Source organism: Salvelinus alpinus, chromosome 29 (genome assembly GCF_045679555.1).
Source record: "Salvelinus alpinus chromosome 29, SLU_Salpinus.1, whole genome shotgun sequence".
NCBI lineage: Eukaryota > Metazoa > Chordata > Actinopteri > Salmoniformes > Salmonidae > Salvelinus > Salvelinus alpinus.
In genome coordinates, this window is record NC_092114.1 from 15,796,963 (window position 1) to 15,815,510 (window position 18,548).

Here is an 18,548-nt window from a genome sequence, read left to right on the forward strand (position 1 = left end):
ACGCCTACTGGTCACTACGAATACTCGGTGATGCCCTTCGGCCTGACCAACGCTCCGGCTGTGTTCCAAGCGCTCATAAACGATGTGCTTAGGGATATGCTTAACATCTTTGTGTTTGTTTACTTGGATGACATCCTCATCTTTTCGAGCTCCCTTCAAGAACACACTAAGCATGTCAGACAAGTGCTCAAACGCCTCCTAGACAGCCATTTGTACGTTAAGCCGGAAAAGTGTGAATTCCATTCCTCTCGAGTACAATTCCTGGGATTTATAGTGGAACCCGGTCGAGTCCAGATGGACCCCAAGAAGGTAGGGGCGGTAGCGGATTGGCCCACCCCCAAGTCCGTTAAGGAAGTTCAGCGTTTCCTGGGCTTCACCAACTTTTACCGCAAGTTCATCAAGAACTTCAGCTCGGTGGCAGCCCCTCTCTCAGCTGTAATCAAGGGTGGCAACACAAGGTTTCTGTGGGGAAGAGAAGCTGAGACGGCCTTCCAAGGACTCAAGCAGCGCATCCTCTCTGCTCCCATCCTGACACTACCAACGGCGGATGAACCTTTTGTGGTGGAGGTAGACGCATCAGAGGTTGGGGTTGGAGCTGTCCTGTCTCAGAGGGGTGAAGACAAGAAGCTTCATCCTTGCGCCTTCTTCTCTCACCGGCTTACCCCGGCCGAGAGGAATTACGATGTGGGGGATCGTGAACTCCTAGCAGTTAAGATGGCATTGAAGGAATGGAGACACTGGCTCGAGGGGGCTTCTCAACCGTTTCAAGTGCTTACGGACCACAAAAATCTGGAGTATATCCAGCAGGCGAAGCGGTTGAACTCCAGACAAGCTCGATGGTCTCTTTTCTTCAGCCGATTTCAGTTTATCCTCACCTATAGACCCGGGTCGAAGAATCTCAAACCGGACGCCTTGTCACGAATCTACTCTCCTGCCATTCGAGAAGATACTGACATGACTGTCCTTCCGGCCGCTAAGATCGTGGCTCCGATCTCGTGGCAAGTGGAGGATACCGTGAAACAAGCTCAAGCCATCGAACCGGGCCCTGGAGGAGGTCCTGCTAATCGGTTGTTTGTTCCCAAGGCAGCAAGGTCCCAAGTCCTTCTGTGGGGGCACTCCTCTCGCCTCACCTGTCACCCGGGCGTAGGTCGCACCTTGGAGTTCATCCAGCGTAAGTTCTGGTGGCCCACCATAAAAGAAGACGTTGCCATTTTCGTCAAGGCCTGTTCCGTGTGCTGCCAGGGCAAATCCTCTCACCTCCGCCCTCAAGGACTCCTTCACCCTCTATCTATTCCCCACCGACCCTGGTCCCATATCTCGTTGGACTTTATTACTGGCCTTCCTCCGTCCCATGGTAATACTACGATCCTAGTCATCATCGACAGGTTTTCTAAGGCGGCCAGGTTTGTTCCCTTGACCAAATTACCTTCTGCCAAGGAAACAGCTGAGTTGGTGATTAACCATGTGTTCTGAGTCTTTGGGATTCCGCAAGATATGGTTTCCGACAGAGGTCCCCAGTTCGCCTCAAGGTTTTGGAAGGCCTTCTGCCAACTCATAGGGGCCACGGCCAGTTTATCTTCAGGGTACCATCCGGAGTCCAATGGCCAAACTGAGAGGATGAATCAGGAGCTGGAAACCACCCTCAGATGCATGGTTTCCAACAACCCGTCCACATGGTCATCCTTCATTGTTTGGGCCGAGTACGCGCACAACACCTTGTGCTCCTCCTCCACTGGTATATCCCCGCATGAGTGTCAGTTTGGCTATGCGCCTCTATTGTTCCCGGACCAGGAGGCAGAAGTCAGAGTGCCTTCAGCCTCGAGGTTCATCAGACGCTGTAGGCTTACGTGGAAGAAGGCACGTCTTAATCTTCTGCGTTCCTCTCAGCAGTACCAACGACAAGCCAACAGACGTCGCCGTCCCGGTCCTACCCTGTACCCCGGCCAGAGAGTATGGCTCTCAACTAAAAACTTACCACTACGGGTGGAGTCTCGCAAGCTGTCCCAGAGGTTCATCGGTCCCTTTAAGATTGCCAGGAGAGTCAATCCCGTTACTTTTCGCCTGCACTTACCCAGATCCCTTAAGATCAATCCAACATTTCACATTTCTTTATTAAAACCTGTTGTTTTTTCTCCCCTTATCCCGGCAGGCAGACCTCCCCCTCCGCCCCGTGTCATCGGTGGCCAGTCGGCTTATACCGTCCACCGGATACTGGATTTCCGCCGGGTGCAGCGGTCCTGGCAGTATCTGGTGGACTGGGAAGGCTACGGTCCCGAGGAGCGCTCCTGGGTTCCTGCCAAGGACATACTGGACCCTGACCTCATTCGTCAGTTCAGGACCCTCCACCCTGAGAAGGCTGGTAGGAACGTCAGGAGCCGTTCCTAGGAGGGGGATTCTGTCAGGTTTTGGCCAAGACTGTTCGGGTTTTGGTCACTAGATGTCCCCATTGCACCTTTTTTGTACCTTTTGTTTTTCTTGCTCTAATTATTGTTTGCACCTGTAGGTCATTCCCTTGTTAGTATTTAAACCCTGTGTGTTCCTCAGTTCCTTGCTCAGTGTTTGTAAGTTAGCACCCAGCCCCAGCCCAAGCCTTGTTTTATATAGATATTTCTCTTGTTGGATTTTCCAGAGGTTCTCTGGTTTAGTTCTTGTGTATTATTTGAGTAGTCTTTTGAGGTTTGTTTTTCCCTGCTGTTTTTACCACTTTGTGGAGTTTCTTTTGTATTTTGGAGGATTTCCATTTTGTGCCTCTTGGCTTTATTTTTGGACATTGTGGATTTAGTTTCTTTGCCTGAAGATTTTGTTCTTTAATTAAACCACCATCTCTAGTACTGCTGTGTCTGCCTCATCTTCTGGGTTCTGACGATTATTAGTGACTGTTTCTCGCACCGGGTCCTGACAGCTAGCATTTTAACTGCCAGAGAATGCCTTTATCCAATCTAACCCCAGCCATCCAATCTAACGCCAGCCATTCAATCTAACCCCAGCCACCCAATCTAACCCCAGCCACCCAATCTAACCCCAGCCACCCAATCTAACCCCAGCCACCCAATCTAACCCCAGCCACCCAATCTAACCCCAGCCACCCAATCTAACCCCAGCCACCCAATCTAACCTCAGACACTCAATCTAACCCCAGCCACCCAATCTAACCCCAGCCACCCAATCTAACGACAGCATGGAGGAGCAGAGCCCTATAAAAACTCTCCAGCCCCAGAACTGCTGCTGCCACCACTGCCCTGGAGGTTGGTCCGGCCTGGTCAGACCACCCTGGACCCTAACCCTCATTGCCTAGAGCCGGAGATCCTGAGTCAGGCTGAAGCTCAGTGATGGGACCTAACACTCACTACTCACTACCAAGGTCAGACAGAACTTCCATAGAGAACTTTATTAAATAAACTGAAGACGACTTTTCCTCTCCTCCTGCCCTCACTTCAACAGTAGATCATTTAATTACAACATCACATGCCACCACTCTCCTGCTCCTCCACCTCCCTCCTCCCCCATCCCATCCCCCTCCTACCCCACTCCCTACCCCACTCCTTGTCCCATTCAATTCAATTCAATTTTATTTTATATAGCCCTTCGTACATCAGCTAATATCTCGAAGTGCTGTACAGACACCCAGCCTAAAACCCCAAACAGCTAGTAATGCAGGTGTAGAAGCACGGTGGCTAGGAAAAACTCCCTAGAAAGGCCAAAACCTAGGAAGAAACCTAGAGAGGAACCAGGCTATGAGGGGTGGCCAGTCCTCTTCTGGCTGTGCCGGGTGGAGATTATAACAGAACTATGCCAAGATGTTCAAAAATGTTCATAAGTGACAAGCATGGTCAAATAATAATCAGGAATAAATCTCAGTTGGCTTTTCATAGCCGATCATTAAGAGTTGAAAACAGCAGGTCTGGGACAGGTAGGGGTTCCATAACCGCAGGCAGAACAGTTGAAACTGGAATAGCAGCAAGGCCAGGCGGACTGGGGACAGCAAGGAGTCACCACGGCCGGTAGTCCCGACGTATGGTCCTAGGGCTCAGGTCCTCCGAGAGAAAGAAAGAGAGAAGGAGAAAATTAGAGAGCGCCAAGATTTTCAAAATGTTCATAAATGACAAGCATGGTCAAATAATAATCAGGAATAAATCTCAGTTGGCTTTTCATAGCCGATCATTAAGAGTTGAAAACAGCAGGTCTGGGACAGGTAGGGGTTCCGTAACCGCAGGCAGAACAGTTGAAACTGGAATAGCAGCAAGGCCAGGCGGACTGGGGACAGCAAGGTGTCATCATGCCCGGTAGTCCTGACATATGGTCCTAGGGCTCAGGTTCTCAGAGAGAAAGAGAGAACGAAAGAATTAGAGAGAGCATACTTAAATTCACACAGGACACTGGATAAGACAGGAGAAGTACTCCAGGTAACCAACTGACCCTAGCCCCCCGACACATAAACTACTGCAGCATAAATACTGGAGGCTGAGACAGGAGCGGTCAGGAGACACTGTGGCCCCATCCGAAGAAACCCCCGGACAGGGCCAAACAGGAAGGATATAACCCCACCCACTTTGCCAAAGCACAGCCCCCGCACCACTAGAGGGAAATCCTCAACCACCAACATTACAATCCGGAGACAAGGCCGAGTATAACCCACAAAGGTCTCCACCACAGCACAAACCAAGGGGGGGCGCCAACCCAGACAGGAAGATCACGTCAGTAACTCAACCCACTCAAGTGACGCACCCCTCCTAGGGACGGCATGAAAGAGCACCAGCAAGCCAGTGACTCAGCCCCTGTAACAGGGTTAGAGGCAGAGAATCCCAGTGGAGAGAGGGGAACCGGCCTGGCAGAGACAGCAAGGGCGGTTCGTTGCTCCAGAGCCTTTCCGTTCACCTTCACACTCCTGGGCCAGACTACACTCAACCATATGACCTACTGAAGAGATAAGTCTTCAGTAAAGACTTAAAGGTTGAGACCGAGTCTGCGTCTCTCACATGGGTAGGCAGACTGTTCCATAAAAATGGAGATCTATAGGAGAAAGCCCTGCCTCCCGCTGTTTGCTTAGAAATTCTAGGGACAATTAGGAGGCCTGCGTCTTGTGACCGTAGCGTACGTATTGGTATGTACGGCAGGACCAACTCGGAAAGATAGGTAGGAGCAAGCCCATGTAACGCTTTATAGGTTAACAGTAAAACCTTGAAATCAGCCCTTGCCTTAACAGGAAGCCAGTGTAGGGAAGCTAGCACTGGAGTAATATGATCAAATTTCCCATGCCTTCCTTCTCCTCCTCCACCTCCCTCCCCTTGTCCCCTGTCCCTTCTCCTCCTCCACCTCCCTCCCCTTGTCCCCCCCTACTCCACCTCCCTCCCCGTGCCCCCCCCCTCCTCCACCTCCCTCCCCTTGTCCCCCCCCTCCTCCACCTCCCTCCCCCTCTCCCTTCTCCTCCTCCACCTCCCTCCCCTTGTCCCCCCTCCCTCCTCCACCTCCCTCCCCTTGCCCCCCCCCTCTCCTCCACCTCCCTCCCCCTCTCCCTTCTCCTCCTCCACCTCCCTCCCCTTGTCCCCCCCCTCCTCCACCTCCCGCCCCTTGTTCCCCCCTCCCCCTGTCCCTTCTCCTCCTCCTCCACCTCCCTCCCCTCCCCCTGTCCCTTCTCCTCCTCCACCTCCCTCCCCTTGTTCCCCCTCCTCTTCCTCCACCTCCCTCTCCTTTTCCCCTGTCCCTTCTCCTCCTCCACCTCCCTCCCCTTGTTCCCCCTCCTCTTCCTCCACCTCCCTCTCCTTTTCCCCTGTCCCTTCTCCTCCTCCACCTCCCTCCCCTCATCCTCTTCCTTCCTTTTCCCCTGTCCCTTCTCCTCCTCCACCTCCCTCCCCTTGTTCCCCCTCCTCTTCCTCCACCTCCCTCTCCTTTTCCCCTGTCCCTTCTCCTCCTCCAACTCCCTCCCCTTGTCCCCCCCCTCCTCCACCTCCCTCCCCTTGCCCCCCTCCTCCACCTCCCTCCCCCTGTCCCTTCTCCTCCTCCACCTCCCTCCCCTTGCCCCCTGTCCCTTCTCCTCCACCTCCCGCCCCTTGTCCCCCCCTCCCCCTGTCCCTTCTCCTCCTCCTCCAACTCCCTCCCCTTGTCCCCCCCCCTCCTCCACCTCCCTCCCCTTGCCCCCCTCCTCCACCTCCCTCCCCCTGTCCCTTCTCCTCCTCCACCTCCCTCCCCTTGCCCTCCACCTCCCTCCCCTTGCCCCCTGTCCCTTCTCCTCCTCCACCTCCCTCCCCTTGCCCCCCTCCTCCACCTCCCTCCCCTGGCCCCCTGTCCCTTCTCCTCCTCCTCCAACTCCCTCCCCTTGTCCCCCCCCCCTCCTCCACCTCCCTCCCCTTGCCCCCCTCCTCCACCTCCCTCCCCCTGTCCCTTCTCCTCCTCCACCTCCCTCCCCTTGCCCCCTGTCCCTTCTCCTCCTCCACCTCCCTCCCCTTGCCCCCCCTCCTCCACCTCCCTCCCCTGGTCCCCTGTCCCTTCCCATCCTCCCCTACTCCCTGCCTGTCTGTTGGCCATTCCCCCACATGTCTGTTCATTGTTTTCTGTCTCTCTTGGTCTCCCGTTGCTGAACACAGCGAGGGAAGCGTCCTCTGTTTGAATACCAGGTAAAATTACTGAGACAGCAACAGCAGGCCTCCTCGCCCCCCGGGGGACCACCGCTCCTCAGACACCACTATCTACAGGAGGAAGAAGAGTATACTTCTGAGGAGGATGAGGCTCGGGGCCGGGGGAATACTCTGAGGGTCTCTATCGAAATGCCTGAGGAAGAGCAGGAGGAGGAGGAAGACAGGGTCATTGGGCCCTCAGACTGCCAGCTGTACCCAGCCACGCTCCAGCTCCAACCATTCCACGTCTCCTTCACTCTCCTGTCTGGACTGCTGGTCATGTTTCTGATTCTGTGTTGGCTGGTGTTTATCTGACTGGCCGGTCCGGTGGAGAGAGAGAGAGAGAGCCCTCTACTGAAATGAACCAGCCAGTGACTGGCCGGTCCGGTGGAGAGAGAGAGAGAGAGCCCTCTACTGAAATGAACCAGCCGGTGACTGGCCGGTCCGGTGGAGAGAGAGAGAGAGAGCCCTCTACTGAAATGAACCAGCCGGTGACTGGCCGGTCCGGTGGAGAGAGAGAGAGAGAGCCCTCTACTGAAATGAACCACCCAGTCAAGTAGCCTTGTTTAAGGACAGAGACAGAATTCTCCAGTTTTACCCTCTTTTGCCTCTCTTCTGTCTTCTATTCTCGGTTCCTCTCTGTTCCGTCATCTGACTCCAGACAGACACAAACCCCTATTGAACATTACACTGAGTGAATTACCAGGTTATTTTGCATTGAGGACAAATGGCGCTGTTGTCCTTGCCAGCACTTTTTTCCCAGGAAGTGTTGAGAGCTGTATTTGGCCTAGCACCCTTGCCACCAGAGACTTATATCCGGACTTCAAGGATCTGCTACAACTTTTACTTACAATATTCCATGGTGAAAAGAAAAGAAAATATATCCAGTGTTACTAACAAACTTTGTTTGCCATCCTGACTCTTCACTGCTTGTGTTTAGCCCGTTGACTACTGTTTATTTTCTCCCTCTGTCCACAGAATCCTTACACTTCCACTTAAGTTGACGTCATACGATGCGAAATGCATCATAGCGGCTGTATTTCTGTATTTTGAAAGTTATATATCTTTGAAAATTTGATTGCTGACATGCAAAACATTTTTTGGGATTATATCAACAATGGACTAATGAAACAAATACCAAAAGATCGTTTTTGGGTGGAGTTTTCCTTTTAAGTCAAGGCAAAACTGACCCGAGATCAGTACTCCTGCTCTGAGACGCTACAGCAGAGAGCTAATGTTTGTCTGCCGCTGAGAGAGAGAGAGAGAGAGAGAGAGAGAGAGAGAGAGAAAGAGAGAGAGAGAGAGAGAGAGAGAAAGAGAGAGAGAGAGAGAGACAGAGAGAGAGAGAGACAGAGAGAGAGAGAGAGAGAGAGAGAGAGAGAGAGAGAGAGAGAGAGAGAGAGACAGAGCGACAGAGAGAGAGAGAGAGACAGAGAGAGAGAGAGAGACAGAGCGAGAGAGAGACAGAGAGCGAGAGAGAGACAGAGAGAGAGAGAGAGAGATAGAGACAGAGCGAGAGAGAGACAGAGAGAGAGAGAGAGAGAGACAGAGAGAGAGAGAGAGAGAGAGACAGAGCGAGAGAGAGACAGAGAGCGAGAGAGAGACAGAGAGAGACAGAGAGAGAGAGAGAGAGAGAGAGAGACAGAGCGAGAGAGAGACAGAGAGCGAGAGAGAGACAGAGAGAGAGAGAGAGAGAGAGACAGAGAGAGAGAGAGAGAGAGACAGAGCGAGAGAGAGACAGAGAGCGAGAGAGAGACAGAGAGCGAGAGAGAGACAGAGAGCGAGAGAGAGACAGAGAGAGAGAGAGAGACAGAGAGAGAGAGAGAGAGACAGAGAGAGAGACAGAGAGAGAGAGAGAGAGAGAGAGAGACAGAGAGAGAGAGAGAGACAGAGAGAGAGAGAGAGCTATACAGTAATCCCTCGTTTATCGCGGGGGTTACGTTCCGAAAATGACCCGCGATAAGTGAAATCCGCGAAATAGAAAACTTCTTTTTTTTTTACAATTAGCAACTATTACATGTATACAAATACAGTGACTCACGTGTAGGCCGTTTCACTGCTCTTCAGACTGGGCCGCTGCATCCTGACTGCGCTCTGCAGTGTTCTCTTCTTCTGAAGCCCGCGGTGCAGGTGTGTTTGTTCGGGAGAAGAGCATAGTGATAGGCAGCTGTTGTCGCTCTTTTTTCTTCTTTGCAAAAAGATCCTTGTACACCGACATGCCACCATCGATTACGTTGGAGAACTGTAATGAACGGCTCATCAAAGGGTCCCATTCCTCAGCTACTCGCTTAAGTTCAGTGGCCATTCGCACCATGGTTGCTAAGCGACCAAGCGTTAGTCCTTCCTTCCTTCCTGGCCAACTTAATGTAAATTTGCCAAGCTGTTTTATGTACGTACACATAACTGCACGAGACGACAAAATGATAGCACAATTCGTAGCATGTTTTGATACAAGAAGCGGGAGTGAGTTTTTAGCGAATCAGAATGCAGAGCACAATGCACCAAAAAAAAATAAAAAATGCATTATGAAAATCCGCGAAATAGCGAATCCGCGATAAGTGAACCGCGAAGTGGCGAGGGATCACTGTACTGAATGAAATACCACCACTCATAGATGGAGTCTGGAGCCATTGAAATGCTATTTGAGATGTGTACTCTCCACGGTCTTTCTTGATCCTGGCTAGTGCTTACAGCACAGTTGCACTGTTAGAAATACTATGGAAAAGTATTGTTTACCAATGGAGTGGTGGTGGAAGTGTATTAAATAACTGTGTGCATGTGAGTACATTTCCTGTTCCTGTATTGGTTTGTGTATTAATTCCTGTTCCTGTATTTTTTCCTGTATTATTTCGTGTTGTGTATTTGTTTCTGTTCCTTTAATAGTTCATGTTTGTGTATTAGTTCCTGTTCCTGTATTAGTTCCTGTTTGTGTATTAGTTCCTGCTCCTGTATTAGTTAGTGTTTGTGTATTAGTTCCTGTTCCTGTATTAGTTAGTGTTTGTGTAATAGTTCCTGTTCCTGTATTATTTAGTGTTTGTGTATTAGTTCCTGTTCCTGTATTAGTTCCTGTTCCTGTATTAGTTAGTGTTTGTGTATTAGTTCCTGTTCCTGTATTAGTTAGTGTTTGTGTATTAGTTCCTGTTCCTGTATTAGTTCCTGTTCCTGTATTAGTTAGTGTTTGTGTATTAGTTCCTGTTCCTTTATTAGTTAGTGTTTGTGTATTAGTTCCTGTTCCTGTATTAGTTCCTGTCCCTGTATTAGTTCCTGTTCCTGTATTAGTTCCTGTTCCTGTATTAGTTAGTGTTCCTGTATTAGTTCCTGTTCCTGTGTTAGTTCCTGTTCCTGTATTAGTTCCTGTTCCTGTATTAGTTAGTGTTTGTTTATTAGTTAGTGTTTGTGTATTAGTTAGTGTTTGTGTATTAGTTCCTGTTCCTGTATTAGTTCCTGTTCCTGTATTAGTTAGTGTTTGTGTATTAGTTCCTGTTCCTGTATTAGTTCCTGTTCCTGTATTAGTTCCAGCCCCTGTATTAGTTCATGTTTGTGTATTAGTTCCTGCTCCTGTATTAGTTAGTGTTTGTGTATCTGTTCCTGTATTAGTTAGTGTTTGTGTATTAGTTCCAGCCCCTGTATTAGTTCCTGTTCCTGTATTAGTTCCTGTTCCTGTATTAGTTCCAGCCCCTGTTTAGTTCCTGTTTGTGTATTAGTTCCTGTTCCTGTATTAGTTAGTGTTTGTGTATTAGTTCCTGTTCCTGTATTAGTTAGTGTTTGTGTATTAGTTCCAGCCCCTGTATTAGTTCCTGCTCCTGTATTAGTTCCTGTTTGTGTATTAGTTCCTGTTCCTGTATTAGTTAGTGTTTGTGTATTAGTTCCTGTTCCTGTATTAGTTAGTGTTCCTGTATTAGTTCCTGTTTGTGTATTAGTTCCAGCCCCTGTATTAGTTCCTGTTCCTGTATTAGTTCCTGTTCCTGTATTAGTTCCAGCCCCTGTTTAGTTCCTGTTTGTGTATTAGTTCCTGTTCCTGTATTAGTTAGTGTTTGTGTATTAGTTCCTGTTCCTGTATTAGTTAGTGTTTGTGTATTAGTTCCAGCCCCTGTATTAGTTCCTGTTCCTGTATTAGTTCCTGTTTGTGTATTAGTTCCTGTTCCTGTATTAGTTAGTGTTTGTGTATTAGTTCCTGCTCCTTTATTAGTTAGTGTTCCTGTATTAGTTCCTGTTCCTGTATTAGTTCCAGCCCCTGTATTAGTTCCTGTTTGTGTATTAGTTCCTGTTCCTGTATTAGTTAGTGTTTGTGTATTAGTTCCTGTTCCTGTATTAGTTAGTGTTCCTGTATTAGTTCCTGTTCCTGTGTTAGTTCCAGCCCCTGTATTAGTTCCTGTTTGTGTATTAGTTCCTGTTCCTGTATTAGTTAGTGTTTGTGTATTAGTTCCAGCCCCTGTATTAGTTCCTGTTCCTGTATTAGTTCCTGTTTGTGTATTAGTTCCTGTTCCTGTATTAGTTAGTGTTTGTGTATTAGTTCCTGTTCCTGTATTAGTTAGTGTTTGTGTATTAGTTCCTGTTCCTGTATTAGTTCCTGTTCCTGTATTAGTTAGTGTTTGTGTATTAGTTCCTGTTCCTGTATTAGTTAGTGTTTGTGTATTAGTTCCTGTTCCTGTATTAGTTAGTGTTTGTGTATTAGTTCCTGTTCCTGTATTAGTTCCTGTTCCTGTATTAGTTAGTGTTTGTGTATTAGTTCCTGTTCCTGTATTAGTTAGTGTTTGTGTATTAGTTCCTGTTCCTGTATTAGTTCCTGTTCCTGTATTAGTTAGTGTTTGTGTGGGTAAATGTGTGTATGACATCTATTATTATAGAAACTTAGGTCACCAGAAAGATGGATATGTGTATTATGTTCACTGTGAAACTGGCCGTAGGAAAGTCTCTATATTGATCTAGTATATGTTTTTATATCATTCACTATTTTTTTTTATTAATATCGGGATGTTAGTCAGAGTCTATGAGGATTTATTTAAACCGTAATGAAAGGGGAAGGTCATTTGGCGACTGTAAAATAAATACATCTAATTAGGCATACTAACTTTGGGTATCTGTACTGTATCTGTAAGTCATTTAGAGGTGCTTACAAACGTATATATATTACTACTGTATATATATTACTACGTATGTATATCACTACTGTTTATATATTACTACCGTATATATATATATATATATATATATATATATATATATTACTACTGTGTATATATATTACTACGTATGTATATCACTACTGTTTATATATTACTACCATATCTATATATATTACTACTGTATATATATATTACTAGGTATGTATATCACTACTGTTTATATATTACTACCGTGTATATATATATTACTACCGTGTGTGTGTGTATATATATATATACATCACTACTGTATATATATTACTATCGAATGTATGTATGTATGTGTATATATAAATATATATATGTATTACTACTGTATATATATTACTACGTATGTATATTACTACTGTTAATATATTACAACCGTATATATATATATATATATATATATCTATCTATCTAATTAGGGAACCTCCCCTCCACTACCCTGATGTTGACTCTCTAATTAGGGAACCTCCCTCCACTACCCTGATGTTGACTCTCTAATTAGGGAACCTCCCTCCACTACCCTGATGTTGACTCTCTAATTAGGGAAACTCCCTCCACTACCCTGATGTTGACTCTCTAATTAGGGAACCTCCCTCCACCCCCTCTGATGTTGACTCTCTAATTAGGGGATCTCCCTCCACTACCCTGATGTTGACTCTCTAATTAGGGAACCTCCCTCCACTACCCTGATGTTGACTCTCTAATTAGGGAACCTCCCTCCACCCCCTCTGATGTTGACTCTCTAATTAGGGAACCTCCCTCCACTACCCTGATGTTGACTCTCTAATTAGGGAACCTCCCTCTACTACCCTGATGTTGACTCTCTAATTAGGGAACCTCCCTCCACCCCCTCTGATGTTGACTCTCTAATTAGGGAACCTCCCTCCTCTACCCTGATGTTGACTCTCTAATTAGGGAACCTCCCTCCACTACCCTGATGTTGACTCTCTAATTAGGGAACCTCCCTCCACTACCCTGACGTTAATTAGGGACCTCCCTCCACTACCCTGATGTTGACTCTCTAATTAGGGAACCTCCCTCCACTACCCTGATGTTGACTCTCTAATTAGGGAACCTCCCTCCACCCCCTCTGATGTTGACTCTCTAATTAGGGAACCTCCCTCCACTACCCTGATGTTGACTCTCTAATTAGGGAACCTCCCTCCACTACCCTGATGTTGACTCTCTAATTAGGGAACCTCCCTCCACCCCCTCTGATGTTGACTCTCTAATTAGGGAACCTCCCTCCACTACCCTGATGTTGACTCTCTAATTAGGGAACCTCCCTCTACTACCCTGATGTTGACTCTCTAATTAGGGAACCTCCCTCCACCCCCTCTGATGTTGACTCTCTAATTAGGGAACCTCCCTCCTCTACCCTGATGTTGACTCTCTAATTAGGGAACCTCCCTCCACTACCCTGATGTTGACTCTCTAATTAGGGAACCTCCCTCCACTACCCTGATGTTGACTCTCTAATTAGGGAACCTCCCTCCACTACCCTGATGTTGACTCTCTAATTAGGGAACCTCCCTCCACTACCCTGATAATTAGGGGAACCTCCCTCCACTACCCTGACGTTAATTAGGGACCTCCCTCCACTACCCTGATGTTAATTAGGGAACCTCCCTCCACTACCCTGATGTTAATTAGGGAACCTCCCTCCACTACCCTGATGTTGACTCTCTAATTAGGGAACCTCCCTCCACTACCCTGATGTTAATTAGGGAACCTCCCTCCACTACCCTGATGTTAATTAGGGAACCTCCCTCCACTACCCTGATGTTAATTAGGGAACCTCCCTCCACTACCCTGATGTTGACTCTCTAATTAGGGAACCTCCCTCCACTACCCTGATGTTAATTAGGGAACCTCCCTCCACTACCCTGATGTTAATTAGGGAACCTCCCTCCACTACCCTGATGTTAATTAGGGAACCTCCCTCCACTACCCTGATGTTGACTCTCTAATTAGGGAACCTCCCTCCACTACCCTGATGTTGACTCTCTAATTAGGGAACCTCCCTCCACTACCCTGATGTTGACTCTTGGTCTCTAACTCCAGGAAAGGAACTCGTCCTAGAAATGAGGTCTCCTTAATTGTTAGTTGTGTCACGTGGAGAGCTAGACTTTGAAAAGGACTACACAGTGTGAAGACATCCAGTCCAGTCAAGCACTCTGCTTTAGCTGTCATGTCACATATCTGTTCATTTCGTGGGCTCAAAATTATATCTGACTTGAAGAAGTGAACTAAATCAAACTTTTTTTTTTTTTATCTTGTGTGCTCGCTCTTGCTCTCTGTCTCTACACCACCCTCTCTCTCTTTCTCTGTCTCTCCATCTCTCTCTCGCTCTCTCTCTCAAACGCTCACTCTCTCGGTTTCTCTTTCTCACTCTTTCTCTGTTTCTCTGCATCTCTATCTCTGTCTGTTTCTCCTTCCTTCTCTCTCTCTCTCTCTCCCTCCCTCCCTCCCTGGCAAAGAGTTTGAGATGAAAGATTAAAAAGCCAAATGAAAGTTATTTATCTGCATATCTGAGCGCTAATGTGTGCATAATTGGCGTGGCAGGTTGCCATAGAGCCCGCTATGGGCTTGATCCTCCTCTCCATCGTCCCTGAGATGCGCTCTTATTATGAAAAGCACACGTCTCGACCTCTGAGAGGCGCTCTTATTATGAAAAGCACACGGCTCGACCCCTGAGAGGCGCTCTTATTATGAAAAGCACACGGCTCGACCCCAGAGGGGCGCTCTTATTATGAAAAGCACACGGCTCGACCCCTGAGAGGCGCTCTTATTATGAAAAGCACACGGCTCGACCCCTGAGAGGCGCTCTTATTATGAAAAGCACACGGCTCGACCCCAGAGGGGCGCTCTTATTATGAAAAGCACACGGCTCGACCCCAGAGGGGCGCTCTTATTATGAAAAGCACACGGCTCGACCCCTGAGAGGCGCTCTTATTATGAAAAGCACACGGCTCGACCCCTGAGAGGCGCTCTTATTATGAAAAGCACACGGCTCGACCGTGCACTACATAGGGAATAGGATGCCTCTATGAGCCCTGGTCAACAGTCGTACACTACATAGGGAATAGGATGCCTCTATGGGCCCTGGTCAACAGTAGTGCACTACATAGGGAATAGGATGCCTCTATGAGCCCTGGTCAACAGTCGTACACTACATAGGGAATAGGATGCCTCTATGAGCCCTGGTCAACAGTAGTGCACTACATAGGGAATAGGATGCCTCTATGAGCCCTGGTCAACAGTAGTGCACTACATAGGGAATAGGATGCCTCTATGGGCCCTGGTCAACAGTAGTACACTACATAGGGAATAGGATGCCTCTATGAGCCCTGGTCAACAGTAGTGCACTACATAGGGAATAGGATGCCTCTATGAGCCCTGGTCAACAGTAGTGCACTACATAGGGAATAGGATGCCTCTATGAGCCCTGGTCAACAGTCGTACACTACATAGGGAATAGGATGCCTCTATGAGCCCTGGTCAACAGTCGTACACTACATAGGGAATAGGATGCCTCTATGAGCCCTGGTCAACAGTCGTACACTACATAGGGAATAGGATGCCTCTATGAGCCCTGGTCAACAGTCGTACACTACATAGGGAATAGGATGCCTCTATGAGCCCTGGTCAACAGTCGTACACTACATAGGGAATAGGATGCCTCTATGAGCCCTGGTCAACAGTCGTACACTACATAGGGAATAGGATGCCTCTATGGGCCCTGGTCAACAGTCGTACACTACATAGGGAATAGGATGCCTCTATGGGCCCTGGTCAACAGTCGTACACTACATAGGGAATAGGATGCCAGTTGGGACGTAGATTTGTCTCTGTGCTGCAGCCCATCCTCTGGGGAGCTCTCTCTCTCTCTCTCTTTCAAAACAACGCAATTACAGTTTTCTCTCTCTTGACAATGTTTCTCCCTCAACTTAATTGTTTGTTTTTGTTTGTTTGGAAATAAAACTATAGAAGTTATTTTTTCCCCTTTTTATTTTTAGATTGAGAATAATGTTCTCTCTGGGGTAGGAAAGTTCAGTTTGAATAAGCACACACTTCATGAATCATCATTTTTCACATGAAGCATATTTTTTAAGTGACTGCAACAGTTTCTTCTGTCTCCAACCCCTAATCTACTTTTAGTTTAAGTAGATTGTCTGAGACACTGGGATGGGAGGATAGTTCTGGCTAGAGCCACACCTACAGCACAAGGGGAATGGATAGACAGGGGAATAGTCACAGAGAACGAACAGGGGATAGTCACAGAGAACGAACAGGGGATAGTCACAGAGAACGAACAGGGGATAGTCACAGAGAACGAACAGGGGATAGTCACAGAGAATGAACAGGGGATAGTCACAGAGAATGAACAGGGGATAGTCACAGAGAACGAACAGGGGGATAGTCACAGAGAACGAACAGGGGGATAGTCACAGAGAATGAACAGGGGATAGTCACAGAGAACGAACAGGGGATAGTCAGAGAGAACGAACAGGGGATAGTCACAGAGAACGAACAGGGGATAGTCACAGAGAACGAACAGGGGATAGTCACAGAGACCGAACAGGGGATAGTCAGAGAGAACGAACAGGGGATAGTCAGAGAGAACGAACAGGGGATAGTCACAGAGAATGAACAGGGGATAGTCACAGAGAACGAACAGGGGGATAGTCACAGAGAACGAACAGGGGATAGTCACAGAGAATGAACAGGGGATAGTCACAGAGAATGAACAGGGGATAGTCACAGAGAACGAACAGGGGGATAGTCACAGAGAACGAACAGGGGATAGTCACAGAGAACGAACAGGGGGATAGTCACAGAGAACGAACAGGGGATAGTCACAGAGAATGAACAGGGGATAGTCACAAGGTATGAACAGGGGATAGTCACATGGTATGAACAGGGGATAGTCACATGGTATGAACAGGGGATAGTCACAGAGAACGAACAGGGGATAGTCACAGAGAATGAACAGGGGATAGTCACAGAGAATGAACAGGGGATACTCACAGAGAACGAACAGGGGATAGTCACAGAGAACGAACAGGGGATAGTCACAGAGACCGAACAGGGGATAGTCACAGAGAACGAACAGGGGATAGTCACATGGTATGAACAGGGGATATGTCACATGGTATGAACAGGGGATGGTCACATGGTATGAACAGGGGATAGTCACATGGTATGAACAGGGGATGGTCACGTGGTATGAACAGGGGATAGTCACATGGTATGAACAGGGGATAGTCACATGGTATGAACAGGGGATAGTCACATGGTATGAACAGGGGATGGTCACGTGGTATGAACAGGGGATAGTCACATGGTATGAACAGGGGATAGTCACATGGTATGAACGGGATAGTCACATGGTATGAACAGGGGATGGTCACATGGTATGAACAGGGGATAGTCACATGGTATGAACAGGGGATGGTCACATGGTATGAACAGGGGATAGTCACATGGTATGAACAGGGGATGGTCACGTGGTATGAACAGGGGATAGTCACGTGGTATGAACAGGGGATAGTCACATGGTATGAACAGGGGATAGTCACATGGTATGAACAGGGGATAGTCACAGAGAATGAACAGGGGATAGTCACAGAGAATGAACAGGGGATAGTCACAGAGAACGAACAGGGGATAGTCACATGGTATGAACAGGGGATAGTCACATGGTATGAACAGGGGATGGTCACATGGTATGAACAGGGGATAGTCACATGGTATGAACAGGGGATGGTCACATGGTATGAACAGGGGATAGTCACATGGTATGAACAGGGGATAGTCACATGGTATGAACAGGGGATTGTCACATGGTATGAACAGGGGATAGTCACATGGTATGAACGGGATAGTCACATGGTATGAACAGGGGATAGTCACATGGTATGAACAGGGGATGGTCACATGGTATGAACAGGGGACTATGGGTCATAGGTCATCGTGGGTCTTGACAGGTCTGTGATAGATGGGTTGAGAGAGAATACGGTACGTGGAGAAACATGTCTGAATGCTGTATATAGTATTCTGTCATACTACAGAAGGTTCTGATAGATCTGGTATGTCGTTAGAGAGGGTGGTTGGGAAGTGAGGATACGACAAACTCAATATTCACCGTGTGTATTCTCCCTTCTTTCCTCACAGCCTAACGTGGTGAAAACTCAGACAATCACCATCTCAGACATGTCTAACTCCCTGCGAGGAGACGTCTCTAACAAGGAGGTCCCCATCGTGCACACTGAGACCAAGACCATTACCTACGAGTCAGCGCAGGTGAGAGGGATCAACATTTATTAAATAAAAGCCTTTATTAACCCAATGAGTTTGTTTTAACAGTGAACTGGGTTGTATTCATCAGGATACCCAACTGGCAAAAAAAGTTTTAAAACATCTTGCAAAGGAAAATGAAAACAAGCATTTCTTATTGGACAATTGCTGGTAGTCCCGCCCTGTTTCAGTGTGTTTTCTTCCTTTTGGTGCCTAAAGAACTTGATCCTGTTGTCTTTCTCACAGCCGGTAGACAATGTACTGTCGTGGCCAAAAGTTTTGAGAATGACACAAATGTTAATTTTCACAAAGTCTGCTGCCTCAGATGATGGCAATTTGCATATACTCCAGAATGTTATGAAGAGTGATCAGATGAATTGCAATTAATTGCAAAGTCCCTCTTTGCCATGCAAATGAACTGAATCCCCCAAAAACATTTCCACTGCATTTCAGCCCTGCCACAAAAGGACCAGCTGACATGTCA

The 18,548-nt window shown here is 47.6% G+C and overlaps 1 protein-coding gene across 6 annotated transcripts in view; it reads left to right on the forward strand.

The window, feature by feature from the left end:
- Positions 1-18,548, forward strand: part of LOC139559116 (protein 4.1-like) — a 121,479-nt gene that overhangs the window by 88,606 nt on the left and 14,325 nt on the right. For all 6 annotated transcript variants that reach the window (XM_071374840.1, XM_071374842.1, XM_071374841.1 and 3 more), the window contains one exon: positions 17,942-18,070. In XM_071374840.1, the coding sequence (XP_071230941.1) occupies positions 17,942-18,070 (129 nt within the window). The remainder of the gene's footprint in view (positions 1-17,941; positions 18,071-18,548) is intronic.